This window comes from Xenopus laevis, chromosome 3S (genome assembly GCF_017654675.1).
Source record: "Xenopus laevis strain J_2021 chromosome 3S, Xenopus_laevis_v10.1, whole genome shotgun sequence".
Taxonomy (NCBI): domain Eukaryota; kingdom Metazoa; phylum Chordata; class Amphibia; order Anura; family Pipidae; genus Xenopus; species Xenopus laevis.
In genome coordinates, this window is record NC_054376.1 from 58,940,393 (window position 1) to 58,956,060 (window position 15,668).

The 15,668-nt window shown below is 41.2% G+C and overlaps 2 protein-coding genes across 2 annotated transcripts; one reads left to right on the forward strand and one right to left on the reverse strand.

Annotated features, from left to right (window-relative positions):
* Positions 1-2,087: 2,087 nt before the first annotated feature.
* On the reverse strand, positions 2,088-5,573 carry ppib.S (peptidylprolyl isomerase B S homeolog). Its single transcript, NM_001094944.2, is given in 5 exon segments — positions 2,088-2,570; positions 3,050-3,234; positions 4,463-4,556; positions 4,720-4,833; positions 5,418-5,573. Coding segments are annotated over 5 exon segments (651 nt in total). The 5' UTR covers positions 5,553-5,573; the 3' UTR covers positions 2,088-2,447.
* A 3,966-nt stretch (positions 5,574-9,539) lies between these two features.
* On the forward strand, positions 9,540-15,348 carry pclaf.S (PCNA clamp associated factor S homeolog). Its single transcript, NM_001095514.1, is given in 4 exon segments — positions 9,540-9,755; positions 11,944-12,027; positions 14,155-14,329; positions 14,413-15,348. Coding segments are annotated over 4 exon segments (372 nt in total). The 5' UTR covers positions 9,540-9,700; the 3' UTR covers positions 14,471-15,348.
* The last annotated feature ends 320 nt before the right edge of the window (positions 15,349-15,668 follow it).

Below are 15,668 nucleotides of genomic sequence, written 5' to 3' on the forward strand. Positions count from 1 at the left end.
GGAGGTAAGTAAATTTGCCCCCATGGGTTTAGGATTTGCCTTATGAAAACAATGTGCAACATTGCAGTAGCATTACAGTGCAGTTTTGGTCTCCCCTATCCAAAGAAGTAATTATAAAGTGTCAACATTCTAAAGTACTGTACAACAAATTGTGCACTGAATACACTCACTCACAGCTGATTGTCATCCCATCGTCTACAAACACAAGAGTCCAGATTTCACCTCCAAATTATATGATAATCCTGGGCAGTCGGGATTCCGGCTTTTTCAGCAGGATTCAGATTCGCCGAATCCTTCTGCCTGGCCAAACCAAATCATAATTTGCATATGCAAATTAGGGGCGGGGAGGGAAGAATCACTTGACTTTTTGTCACAAAACAAGGAAGTAAAAAATGTTTTCCCCTTCCCACTCCTAATTTGTATATGCATATTAGGATTCGGTTGGTATTCAATCGAATCTTTCGCAAAGGATTCAGGGGCTCGGCTGAATCCAAATTAGTGGATTCGGTGCATCCCTAGATTAACCTGTACCATGTACAGGGCAGATACTAAATGAAAAAAGGTTTATTTCTGGTGTCGAGTATTCCTTTATCATAACATTGTCTTTGCATATTCTTTATAGTTTTTGCATATTAAGTTATAATTTTGCAATAGAAGTATTTGCCCAAAGCTGTTACACTGGCCAGCTCATCCCCACGTTACTCCATGAGGGGGCTGCCATATTTGTGGAGTAGTAATTCGTTAGCATCAGAATCTCAACAGACCGAGAAGGAACAGTCAGGTTGGCAAAACAGTCAGGTTTAGGAACTTCAAGTAACAATTACTTACAAAAGCAACTCTATCAAGGAAAAACAATCAACATGACCTATAGGTAACTTTAAATGTACATTAATTATTTTGAATAGTAGATTTTAGTGTCAATATTACTAAGTATTTTATGATCTGTGGCACATAAGGGGTTATGATCACATTATGGAAAATACATTTGTATAGTGACTCCCAAGGGAGCTGAACAAATAGGAATTGTAACGCTAAGTAAAGCTCCCCATAGACGCGACGATTCTTCTTGCAGAACAACCGATTTTAGCGAAGTCTGACCAATCCCAAACCAACGCCCATATTTAAAAGCATAGGACCACCATTAGTATAAAGGGGGCGTGCATTGTAAGTAGCACTTCCCTTATACTTAAACATACCCTGATTTAGCCTTAAGAGTGCTTCCACAACCACTAAATTTTGTATATTGTATTAGCCCTGAAGCTGTGGCTTAGCTTCCTGTGGTTTTTAATAGCACCCCATACGCGCCCCCTTTATACTAATGGTGGTCCTATGCTTTTAAATATGGCGTTGGTTTGGGCAATCTCTCTCTCTTAAAAGCCCTTAGGGGCGGGGGAGGATTTAGCCTTCAGACTGAAACCAATGTTCAACACACACAATACAGGTAATGCTACCAAGTCTTTTTATACTGACCTGAGATAAATAAGTTAGGGACCGCCATATGGGGTTTACCTTGACGTGGTATGGTGGCTTTTCAACTTTATGATCATAACTTTGTAACTAAAAACCCCTGTTTTGTAAACACATGCACTTGCATTTATACTGAATTGCTTATGAGACAGGGGACCAGGGAAGTGCATTGTATGTAGCACTTCCCTTATACTTAAACATACCTTGATTTAGCCTTAAGAGTGCTTCCACAACCCCTAAATTTCAGCTTAAGACAGGCCCCAGAAGCAATACAGTAAGTTTGCACATTGTAGCTTCATCAGTGGAATGTAACGTAACAAACATTGCTCATGTAAAATGGGTTATTGCAATGCTATAAACTTTAGTTTAGCAACTAAAATACTGCATCACCAAAACTATTGGTTTAATTCTATTCTTAGCATTGCATTACATGGCCAATAAGCATGGTGGGCATTGCACAGTCTCTGGAAATATTTATTCTTGGTAGTACATAAACCCAATTGAATGAGATAAAAAGGGAGGGGGGCTATTTTCCCTTTGGGTGAGGTATGGGGAAATAACACACACCCTGGCCAAACATTTGACCAAAACAACTAAACTCAAAAACCACACGAATAACATTTAATAGAAATGGTTTTTATTCAACCCAACAATTATTGTACATGTCCATTTCAAATTTGAGTACAAATATTTAATGGATGGAATGTATAATTCAATGATTTGTTCCTGTTCGTTGGGACAAAAGATACAATTACCTTCTGGTCACTCATAATTTTAGTAACTGAAGTTAAAAGTTCATGGATAAAAGGACAGACCTAGATATGTGTCTGAAGCTTCTGGTCATGGTTGTTTTTTCATCCCGTTAGTGAAGACTGGAAGGCTACAGGATACACACAGCTTGGAGCTTACAGGGAAGTCCTCAGGTCTGCGATTTACCCAGTAATGGAAGAGTGAGCATCAGAGGCTTCCCTCAACTTAACTTACTCTTTGGCAATTGCAAATGGCTTTTCTACCTCGATCTTTCCACATTCTGCAATGACCACATCTTTAATTGGTTTATCCCGACCATCTGTTTTAGTGGATTCAATCTTTCGCACAACATCCTGAAAGAGTAATAAATGGTGTTACTTTCCAATGCAATACACCAAAAGCCGAGAAACATTGCAAATACTGTAAAACGATGCTTTCTTTTGGGAGTGATTTTGTACAGATCGAGGACTGCAAACTTCCCATCACTTAAAAACTGGGGTTTGATATGGTTTCATAAGTTAGATTCTGGCTGTGTTTAAGAGTCAGGCCACATGAGCAGATTTGGGAAGATTAGTCGCCCCAGCCCCCTAACTGCCTTTCCCCTGCCCTCCGCCGGCTAAAATGAAAATCGCATGGGGGAAGGCACACACGGCGCTTAGCTTTCCGCAGTTGCCTCGTGAGGCAAAAGAAGAGGCGAAGAAGTGGAGATTTGTCGCTGGGGCGACTAATATCCCCAAATAAAAAAAGTGTGTGTGTGTGTATATATACACACACACACTTACAGTAAACTGGCTACGTATATTTAGACAGATATATAATGTATATGCATTACCATGCCTTCCAGAATTTTGCCAAACACAACATGTTTCCCATCAAGCCATGGAGTCTTGACAGTTGTTATGAAGAACTGGGAACCATTAGTGTCTTTTCCAGCATTAGCCATACTAAGCCAATATGGGCCATAGTGCTTTAGCTTGAAGTTCTCATCTGAAAACTTTTCTCCATAAATGCTTTTTCCTAGGGCAATAAGAAAAGGTGATATAAATGACACGTAAACCCGATATTTTTACACTTTTTTTATTTATAAAAAGACAAAAGCATATCCAGTGTTGGCTATTAACACTAGTATAGCCATTAGTGAAAGATCTGGGATTATAATACTCACCCATATACAGTTGTTGGCGCTGAATCTTTACAAATGGTTCTTTAAACGGTTTTCATTTTCTAAATATCTTTTGAGCAATGTTCCCTCTAAGGTAGGCCAGTGCAAACAACAAATTGTGGTTTTATATGAAAATACAATATTTTTTTATTTTAAAAACTGCGCAGACAAGTTTAAAAAGGTGTGCACAAAGGTTTTTGGGTTTTTTTGTGCACATAGCAGAGAAGTAATTAAGTTGGTGGCACACGCTTCTTGTTGAGATGAGTTGCCCAGTGACAAATCGCCTCTTCTTCGGGCGACTAATCTCCCCTAAATAGCTTCCCGCCGATTAGAATGTAAATCGCTGGCGGGATGGCACTCTGATTGCTTCGGCTTTCCAAAGTTGCCCGAAGTGTCTTCGTGAGGCAACTTCGGAAAACGAATGTTAGAGGGAACATTGCTTTTGAAGCCTACTGGTTCCTAAACAAGGCAGTAAATCACAGGTCGTTTTCTTTGATGGATTATATAAAGTGACATGATAAAATATCTTAAAAGAAAAACTTCTAGTACAGCATGGCAAGCCCCCTCCGGGAAGAAAATGAAGCTTAACAGACTGTTACTTTAAAAGGACAGAACACATTTCATATTTGTAAACACATGTAGTATATTTCCGGGTAAGATCAAGAGATGAGCCAGTCACAACCATATGTGCAATTTATTATATGGTTTTATATTTATGTAGTAATAAGATGTTAAACGGCTTTTTATAGACAAATTATTTCTTCACAATCATTAAGTGGAGTTAAAAGTCTAAAGTGCCTACCATCTTTCTGTGCTTAATTATGCTCCAGCTGTAGGGAATAAAAGTTGTGATTTTTGGTTTACAATAGGCAGAACACATTTCACAAACCATATGGTGACCAATCAAAGGCTGACCAGATATGCTCCCTGGCTGATCAAACGGATGCAGAGTGTACAAAAGGCATACATGGAATGGCCCCCTTTCGAATTGTTCTGAGCATTGGTGCAACAAAATCTCCAAGTGGTCCTAATAACAATAAAACAGCATCCACAGTTCCTAGGCTCATGGCTCCATATACTCACCTCCGGTACCATCTCCACGAGTAAAATCTCCTCCTTGTATCATAAAGTCTTTGATGACACGGTGGAACTTGCTGCCTTGGTAACCAAATCCTTTCTGAATAAAGAAAAATATTGTCAAGCCATGCACACAGTTGATAAACCAAAGCTAACTGCCGACAAGTGTTTGGTATAGTAGCACATAAAATGAGTTTCAGTAACAGAACAACACTGTATGAAAAGCTAGTATTGTGGCAGAGCTAAACAATTCGGCAGCTTACCTCCCCTGTTGCCAAGGTTACAAAATTTTCAACCGTCTTGGGAACAGTTTTTCCAAAAAGACCGATTACTATACGTCCTACATCCTCATCTCCGATCTTTATATTAAAGTACACCTGTGATTGAGAAAGGGGACAGCAGAAATTCTTATATTTACAAATAACTTTAAAAACCATTCAAAATTTGTACAGAATACTGGATATTTGCTTGGGATTAAACAAAATGCTATATATTCAGGTTTACATCCCCTTTAATCTAAAAGATCAAACACAATTTGGCTCTTGGGAGAGTAAACAAGACAAATGCCTGGGAACGTGTTGGCAGCACATCCTGCAAAAAGTGATGCTAGTGTGGTGCAATTTTAAAACAAGAGGAGCAGCAGCCTGAGTGTAAAATTGTAGAGCAGATGTGAATAAAGAAACAAAATGATACTTGTACAGGTATGGTCAGGCAATGCAACTACAACTCCCAGTATGCTGTGCGTGGATGGAAAGCCAAAGCCACAGATGACTTGTTTAATACAGAGATATCCAACCTGTGAGCCCTTTAGCTGATCTTCCTCGGGGTAAATTTGGATAACACAGCACTTTACTACATTCAACAAAGAAACTGCAATTGCCTGGGCGCACACATCCCCCAGGGTGCATCTCTGCTCACCAGTCTAACTCCCGCATTCTATCCTACCACTCCCTGAACTTACCTTCTCGGTCACCTTCGGCCCTTTCTTCTTCTCATCAGCTACGGAGCTCCCAGGGAAGAGCAGGAATATGACGGAGCCCGCGATGAGCGCAGCAGCCAACAATAGCTTCATGTTTCTCTCCAATGGCCGCAGCATGAACAGACAGAGACCGCCAGTGCAGACACAGAAAAGAGCCTACCCGGCCTGACGTCATCGAGACCGTACCATTCGGACACGTCAGAGGATTTTGAATCAGAGAAAGCACGCGACCTTTGAGTCTTCCTCGTTTTGCATTGAATCATATTGCTATATAAACTGATTGGTTTGCATGTAAGGAACGTAGACAAAACAGTTATTATATAACAAGTCTCCCCTACTGTGCGCGAAATGGACCCGTCTGAGGGAACAGCTGACCAGTGTCAGTAGGGTGGGTTTACAGTTGACTGTGTAAGGGGGAAGCTATTAATGAAGCACTTTTTATGACTAAAATCCATTTTGCATTATTAAGATCGTTTACGTGCAGTGGTACTGTAATAAGATATGTTTGATCTGAAATGTAACCAAACAGAACAGGGTATATTACTGTTTATATTATACAGTGAGTGGAAGACATCACGTGAGAACACCCCTTAGAATAAAAAAAATGCCACTGCCAGTGCCACGTTACGATGCTGGGATTGGCTCTTCCAATAGCCAATAAATAAGGGACATGCCAGACGCTTTGACCAATAGAAGCTAAAGGAGGTGAGAGGAAGTGTGCGAACTATTGATTGGCTGAAGGATTTAGACTTCCCCTTGACAAAAGTTTTTCAAGTGAGCGGAAGTTGGGAGTTTGTTCTATTAAAAAAATAGATCGTTAGTGTTAGGGGGTGGTTCACCTTTGGGATGCAGATCGTGAAATTCTGAGATAATTTGCAATTGGTTTTCATCTTCATTATTTACGGTTTTTGAGTTATTTAGCTTTTTATTGAGCAGCTGTTAAATTTGCATTGTATGCAATCTGGTAGCTAGAGTCCAAATTACCTTAGCAACATGCATTGATTTGAATAAGAGACTGGAATATGAATAGGAGAGGCCTGAATAGAAAGATGAGTAATAAAAAAATAGCAATAACAATACATTTGTAGCCTTACAGAGCATTTGCTTTATAGAAGGGTCAGCGACGCTTATTTGAAAGCTGCAAAGAGTCAGAAAAAAAAGGCAAATAACTATAAAACTATAATAAATAAATAATAAAAACCAATTGTAAAGTTGCTTAGAATTGGCCACTCTATAACATACTAAAAGTTGCCTTAAAGGTGAACCACCCCTTTAAGTAATTGCCCACTATTACAGCTGTGTGTTTAAATCGGGCTTCACACCGACTGGTACCTAAATGGTTAATAGTGCATATGGCTGCTTTGATACAAGTGAAACACATGCTCGGTTGCCATACTTCTATTTGTGTATGCAGTGCTACATGCAGCAGATGTCCCTTTACCACGACTCTCCTGTAAGGGCATAACTCCAGGGGAGGATTTGTAGGATGGAGCATGACTGATTTTATTGTATAAGTCAGATGAAGTTGCACGATTAAAAAATAATGGGACTGATACAGAAATCAGATGTGTAATCTACATGGAGAATTTTACATCCAATGTGACACCACTGATCTGCACTGCATGCTGCGTCTTCATCTGACGAGATAAAAACCGATGGAATCTGAATGACTTTTTTTCCTCATTGAAATACATTGAACGGAGCCGGGCCACACCGTGCAGGCGCCTAGGCAACCAGTCCCGCTGTGGCGCCGGCTGCGCATGCGCGTGTTGATGCCGGCGCGCATGCACGTGTTGACGCCGGCACGCATGCGTACAAGCGCAAATCGGCTGTGATGGGACCGGACATGGGGTAGGCGACAGAGCAGGTACATGCCTGGCGCCCCCCCAGCTTTGCGCCCTAGGCACATGCCTACTCTGCCTACCCCTAGTTCCGGCCCTGACATTGAATGCCAAATGTAGGTGCATGTACAAACAACACCAACCAACTTTATCTGATCCAACTACATTATAGCTATGGGGGATCTAATTTTCGTAGGATCCTACAAATCTTGTGCTGTTGCCTGGCAAGATCAGATAAGATCTGACCCATAAAAGCTGATCAAAGTCCCCTGTGGAGTTTAGCCCTTACTTATACCTCCCTACTGTTCCATTTTTCGCAGGACAGTCCTGATTTTGACAGCTCAACCCACGGTCCCGGGTTTGTTACTGAAATGTCCTGACTTTGTCTTTGATCTCCTGCACTGAACAGCCAGAAAAAGATACAAAGTTTGCAACTTAATTGGCTTTTGGCAGAGAGATCTCTTGGGAGAACTTAGATTCAAGGGCAATTCACCTTCATTAGCAAATAAAGCTAATAACAAATAGAAACCACAGAAACTTTCATAACCTGACAAATTTTGTAAAATGAACATTGTAATTAGGATGTGTGACCACAAAAATGGGCATGGTCAAAAATTAAATATTTTTGTCCCACTTTCTATTTCAAAAATGTTGGGAGGTATGCTAACTGTTGCTTGAATTGTCATTTAGAGTGTAAGCCTTATGTGGCTGGGAACTCCATTCTCTTGTCTCTTGTTTCATGTAACTGTACTTTGTATTAAGTATTGTAATTTGTTTTTATTATTGCAATGTCCCCGGTTTTATTGATTTATTGTTCTGCTGTACAGTACTGCATACTTCGCTCTATACAGAGCACTATAAGTGCAGGTCCAGGTAGTTTTCTTCAGGCAAGACATATTTCCAGTGTACTGTGTCTTAAAGTAAAACAAAAGCTTAACTAAAGAAGTAGACTAGAAATGTTGTACATTATGTTTTGGGCTTATCTACCAGCCCAAGGCAACCACAACCCTTTAGCAGTAAAGATCTGTGTCTCTGAAGATGCCCCAGTAGCTCCCCGTCTTATATATTACTGATTCACTGCACATATAAAATATGGCATTTTTGGCCATATTCATTTTTAAATGTAAAAAATCCTGATTGTACACACAAACTTAAAAAAGTCAACCCCCTGGAAGTCAAAATTGGTGGGTTGCCCAGGGCAGGCAGACACACACAGGGGCGCTCCGCCAATTAGGCGAGTTGAGGCACTTGCCTCAGACGGCAGCGCCCCCCCTGGTTGCCAGGGGTGGCAAAAATGCCGCTCCTGGTAACTATGAGACGAATTTCCAGTTTTCAACCCGGAAATTTGGCTCTTCTAGTGCAGAGAGCACAATTGCGCTGTCTGCACTAGCGACGTGGACCCCCCCCCCCGACCCCCTTCCGGCACTGAAGGTGAGTGCCGTGGGGGAGGCAAAAACAAAGGCCGCCTCGGGCGGCAAATTGGGCAGGATTGCCCCTGGACACACACACAGGTAGTATAGGGCAAGAAGAGTATGACACATACAGGGAGCATAGGGAAGGTAGAATACAGCAGGAGACAGGGAAACCTATCAGGACTCTAAGATGTACAGTTCATAAATTGTGCTTAGGGTTGCCACCTGTCCATTTGTTACATACAGTGACACAGTGCTGGTGCCCTTCCAGCAGTTTGTATAAGTATGAACGGGTAACCAATGTGGGCACGTTCAGTCTGGGTCTGAGGCTTTAGGGGCGTGAACAATAGACATGTTACATGTGTGAACAATGTGTTCAAGCCCAAATGCATGAACAAGAAAGCTCACTTGCACCATGTCCACTAGCTGCTTGCATTCCCTATCTGGGTGCTACTTCCCCTCACTATTCTCCTGTGTGCATTTCTGCCAATCCTGGGATGCAATGAATGTTCTACCATATTTAGGGTTGCCAGTCAGACCCTGCAGGCCAGTCCATGTTATTTACATGATGATCTGCTCAAACAGTAAAAGCGAGTATCAGTAGATGGATCTGGACATGTATTGACCTGCCATTTCCATCAGAACTGACTATCCTTCGTTGAGATTAAGGCTTTTTCAAGCCCGCCAATAAACAACCAATGCTGCACCCCAGGAAAACCTGTGACAGAAAAGCGGGAAGCCACATAAGCACCGCCCTCCCAAACAAATCTCGCGTCTATTGGCTGTCGTTTAGTCCGGAATTTGGGCGCGAACTCTAGATAAGCGCTATAGCCAGTTACCCATTTAATCACAATTCGTTGAAAAGCTCATGGTGGGCGGGAAGTGAATAGACTGCCAATAGGAAGACGCTCGAGAGGCGGCAGCGAAACTTCACCAAGGCGCGCGCTTTAAAACTCGCCGATAGCGCTGGAGGGAATTCAGTGTAACGCACAAGTGTTTGTATGTAGAGAAGATGGTGCGGACTAAGGCAGACTGCGCGGGCTCTTCATCGGGGAGCTACAGGAAGGGTGAGATTGGTTCCATGTAACAGAACCATGATGGTTACTATATTGATTTAACTGGACCTCACAGCGTTTTGCTTAACTGGCGTCTTGGGACCGGCCTTTGTAGCCTTAAAAATGGCACATAATCTATGACTGGAACATTCTTTTCCGTCATACACTTAAGACTACAAACGCCGGTTGTAACATCTAAATGGCCGCGCGTGGGACATTACTTTAGATGCGTAAAAGTCCGAGACTTATTTCCCTAACAAATGTTTCCTGTGTAGTGTTTATTTAGGTTGGATGGGCGCCTTGTTATTGCGTTTTTCCAAAGTAAAAGCGCCTTTATTTCGCGCGGGTGACTTCTAGTAGATTTTTGGCGGATCTGATGCTAAGCCCCGCCCACCGCATGAGCAGTAATGTCCGACTTGCCGCCCCTTTATGGTTGTGCGACCTTGTTGCTGCTGGGCAATGTCCCATCACGCAGTGTAAAACATCATATTATTGCGCAAAGGTCTGAAGCTTCATTGACCCTTTCCGTTTCATCGTGTCATTTAGTTGTAAATACATTTCTATCCCTCTCTTTCTAGACAAGTTGATGGAAGAGCACATTTCCTTAGGGTTAGTTCACACAGGGAAATTGTTGCCTGGCGACTAATCGCCTCTTCTTCTGGGCGACAGTCTCCCCGACCTGCCCCCGCATGTATTCCCATCCGCTATAATGAAAAGTCGCCTGAGCTAAAGTACATGCGGCTCTGCATTTTACCTAGTCGCCCGAAGATGCCTCACGTGGAAACCTCCGGTGACTTCGGAAAACGAAACGCCGCATGTACTTTAGTGCAGGTGACTTTTCATTATAGCAGATGGGAAGACACGTGGGAGCAGTTCGGGGTGATTGCCCAGAAGAAGAGGCGATTAGTCGCCAGGCGACAATCGTCGTGTGAACTAACCCTTATAGGTTCTCTTGTGTTCCCGACAGTGTTCACTTGTTTTCTTATTGGATTTACATTCTAATATATCTGCCATTTTGCTGCTAAGTTGCTCATCTTGGGTGGGTTCCTTCCCACATCGCCAGACAATCTTGTCCCCCTAATTTGTGGTTTAACTGATTACATTTTGTTACCCAGTATATTGGCGTGACCAGGAAGGAAGCATCTTTATGTTGTGTGACACAAAGACGACAACCTCAGGTCATTGTGCCTGATTCTGTGCTTAGAGAGACCAGCACTTCACAACTGAATTACTTTCTGATTTTTACTATTTTTGACTCCTCAGTGTCACTGGTGGAGTCCTGACATGACTGAGTAGGACTTGGATTTTTACTATTGAGTGCTATTCTAATATCTACCACTAGGGGCATGGGAGCATTTTTAGCAATGCGGGTGCCAGGAAGCGGTTATCTTCCCATCAGGCCTGGACTGGCAAATGCCAGAGGGGCTGCTGTTAAATGCCATAGACAGTCACTATTTGGTGGGCTAGTAGGGGCTGTTTGGGCCTCTGGGAAGTTGAAATGGGCCTATTTTTAATCCCAGTCCAGATCTGCTTCCCAGTGTTCTGTTGATAGGCTTCTGGGCGAGTGGGTGGCTATCACTCTAACTTGCAGCGCAGTTTATCAGAGCACATGGCTGAGTGCATCTGGGGAAATAACATGTCTAGCTCCATGTCGCATTTCAAGATGAAAGCAATGGGGCTATTACTTGACTTCTGGTTCTAACAGGGAGTTATTTTCCTGCATTCCTTTATGGCATTCAGAGCTGGCTTGTGACTGATAAATGGTGCAGTTTTTTGATTGTTCAGAGAGAGGGATGTGGATTGGAGGTCTTCACGTCTGCTTTGTCTGTGACTCTGTAAAGGGAGCATGCTGCTGAGCCTGTACTTAGAAAGAAAGGTGGAGGTGGGGAGCTGCCAGGAAGGATGTTACTAGGGCTGCAACAGATCTGCAGACTTAGCCCTATGGTAATAATTATCTGAAATCCACATATGAGAGAGAGAGAGATCTCAAGAGCTTTAGGATACTCTAGCTTTGCATCTTACTAAGTTTACATTTTTAGAGAAAAATGCTTTTTAATTATAACACAAAGGTACAACACTTATCAGTGAGTTCATAAAACAAAAACTGTTCCTATTCTTACAAAGCACATGGGGTGTATATATTTTTGTTTTCAATTTTGCCTTGCCTTCTAACTCACGCTATTTTTAAATCTTGTAATAGCTGTTGCTGCCAGAGCACCAAGGAAAACATTTGGGAGTAGTTCCAGTGGTTCCAATCATGATACTTCGCCAACTGGTAAAAAATGTGAGTAGTTTTAACACTTGTTGCCCTGCCAAAACACCAAATCGTTGAAGGTACAATATATGCTGATATAGGGATGTCTTACAGCAAATTTCTGTCTTGAGCACCCACTCTTCAAACAAACGTTCAATTGAGTATTTAAATTTTTTTGTTTTGAGGTCCACGTATGAGCCAGTTTGCTTGTTACTGAAGTATGAACATGCATATATTTGACCTGAACACTGTTGTAATACTCTGCCACTAGCCTTAGTTCATTTAAAGGTGAAGTAGAAATCTTGGGGCAGAGACACTTGGGGAGATTAGTTGGCCGACAACAAATCTCCTTCTTCGGGGTGACATCTCCCTGAACTGCTTTCCGGTTGCCTGAAGTTTCCTCGTGAGGCAACTTCGGAAAATGAAGTGCTCCGAGTGCCTTCTCACTGGCTATTTGCTTTCTATCCGGCATGTAGGCAGTTTGGGGAGATTTGTCACCGGGCAACTAATCTCCTCGAATCTGACCATGTGTCTTTACCCTTAAAGGCCACCTGTTGGCTAAACATATTTTCCTCCACCACAGGTGCAGGCCTGAAATTCCGGTTGGGGATATTTTTTTAATAAAGTGGCCCTGCCAGTACACTTGCACTGAGATGGAGTTTCTGGTGTGAGTGGCCATGTCATGCAGAGTTTCTGACTTCACGTGCATGATTAGCAAGTTGTGGCGTTCGATCATTATGCATGTGCCCCAACATGGCCGCTTGAACCAGGAGCTCCCTTCTGGTGTGGGTGTTATAGGGAAATTAAAAAAACACAAAAAAAAGTGGTTACTCTCCCCCCAACCTTTGCCCCCACCTTCGGTTGACAAAAATAATTTTGCCAAACAGGTGCCCTATAAGGGCCAATTTACTGACAATCAAATTTCTATTTTTCCAAAAAAAAAAAAACTTGGTTTTCCTATTTCTTTAGTTTTGAAAATTCAAGATTTATGAAAACCTCTAATACAAAAATTTGCCAGGTAAAGTTGTCAAGAGCCTACAGAAGTCTGTGGGAGCTGTGCTGATCTTATTGGACCTCTTTTTAATCAATGCTGACTTAGAGGTTTTGGGGCGTTTTCCCCACTAGGAATTGTCTGAAAAGATCAATTTTTTTTATTTTTTGTTTAGAACAATTTTTTTTGCTCATGCTTTTTAAATTCTGATAGTTTAATAAGTTTCATAGTTTTAGAGCGGGCATTTAGTTATGGTTTAAAAAATTACTAAAATGAGTGTTTGTTAAAAAAAAAAGCCTAGTTTTTAATAACTGCCAATATAATTAATACTGTGACAGCACCACCTGCTGGTCGGTTCGTTTAAATGCATAGTCTTGTATACCTTTAGAAGGAAAACAGAAGTGTTCTGATGTTTTATTAGAAAAAAAAAAAAATCAAAAGCCTCAGATGCCCTTTCCCATCTCCTTCCCAGGCGGTGGAACATCAAAACTCTTCTGTTTTCCTTCTGAAGGTATATCTGACTATATACATACATGAACTGACCAGGAGGTGGCATGGTTACAAAATTAATTCTAAGTTATTAAACTTAATAGCTCTGAAATGGGGGGGGGGGGGAATTATTCAAGTTGTAGCTGTGAGAAGTGCTCAAACAATTTTACATTCAGATGTTTAAAAGGTATACTTATCTGTTAACAAAGTGTAATACCTTATTTAACGGGGCCGACAACTGTTACTCTTGCGCTGGAAAACAAATCCGGGAATTTAAGATTAATTTATTGTGTGTGTATATATATATATATACTGAGCTGGCAATTGCTGGTCTTTTGTGACATTTGTTGACTTTTGATATACCTTTTATACAGTTTATATTCTGTAAAATATAACCTATTTTAAAGGGAATGTCAACCCAAAGGGAATGTCAAAAAAAAAAACTTTGCCTAATAAAGGAATGACAAATTCATCTAGGCGTTCATGAACAATGTATGCTTTCAGAAGACCACACTTATCATTACCCATAAAAATTCTGATCCATTCTATGCTGTGATACACTGCAGAATCTGATTTGAACAAAATTAGTGAACCATGCTTCATGTTCATGCTTGTTACACTTTGCTTTGGCATGTTCACAATGCATAGAGTCAATTGTTACTTATATGTATTTCTAGCTGAATGTAAATATGCAGGTGGAAATCCTGTATGTGTCAGACCAATTCCTACCTGGCAGAAAGGTATAGGAGACTTCTTTGGATCACCATCCACAAGTCAGCCTGAGAAGGAAAATAGAATTCCATCTGATGATGAGGAAGCTGGTGGCAGTGGTGCAGGAAAAAAACCCAGAAAGTAAGTTTTGTAGTTTTTATCTCCCCCCTCCCCCCCAACAAATAGATTAAATTAAGCCTGATCTTGTAACATCTTTAATGCAGGTCCCGTCCTTTGCCACCAGATCCGTCTGAAGAAGCGGCCGATTCGGGTGATGAGTGAGACTATAATCTGGACTTTGCTTTGTATATTTGTAAATAAAACATATAGTCTAGGTTTTGTAAATAATTTGAGCTGTATCCAGACTAACCTTGAGGGTTTTTTTTTTTAATAAAAAATAAAGCCTGGACTAGAGCATTCATGCTGCTTTTTTTTTTTTCTTTTTTTTTTAAATTTTCTTTGCTCATGTCTCTTCACTATTTCTCAACATTCAGATGGGTTGACTATAATTTGACTGAGAGAGTAAAGATGTTGGGCTTTTTTTATTTATTTTTTAAATATCTGGAAGAATCCGGTATAAAGTTGAAACAATTTTCTGTACTACTCCTCTCCATCAGTCTCTTTCTTCGTTCTAACTTCATGCAAGGATTCTTGCTGACAGGTCTAAAGGGGCTCCCTTTCCTAGCTGACTTAATAGAGCTCATTCAAATAACTGAAAACAAAATAAAAGACTTTAAACATCTTGCATTTAGACAAGTTTTGTGTTAAAGAATGAGCGCTAATAATTTTATTTTTGGAAAGAAGAGCCCATAGTGGCTAGAAAGTCCGAACCAGCTAGTGCTTTAAAAAAAAAAAATTGAACAAGGTTTGTAGACCATACTCCAGATGAAACCTACAAAAGATTTCAAGTAACGTTTATAGAGTGTAAGGCAAAAGCGAAAAGTGAATAATCATACTGTGCTATGAGATGCAGGATGTGGGCATGGCAAATCACAAACTTTTGCATAGTGAAACTGCAATGTGATTAATGTAAAATGCATTTGACGCCTACAATGTAAGTTGTGTGAGGCCGTAATATTTGTTGTGACTTTAAGCCACATTCAACTACTTTCAATACTTATGCAGCGAAGCTTGTAGACCACTTATCTAAAAAAAAAAAATTAAGCACTTTGTTTTAAAGGAACAGTTCAGTGTAAAAATAAAAACTGGTTAAAGGCTGTGCAAAATAAAAAAGGTTTCTTATATAAAAATAATGTAATGTATAAAGGCTGGAGTAAGCAGATGTTAAACAAAACACTACTTCCAGCAGGCCCGTGAAGACCGGAAGAGGCTGGAGGGATGGGGCCATGACCGGGTGAGGAAGGGAAGGCAGGGCAAGGGATTGTGGGGGATGTAGTTTTTTCAGGAGGCGGCGGGAAATTGTGTAGGCAAAGGCAGGAGCGGGAAAATAGCCGGCGAACTTGTGTGTAAATGGCTGGGG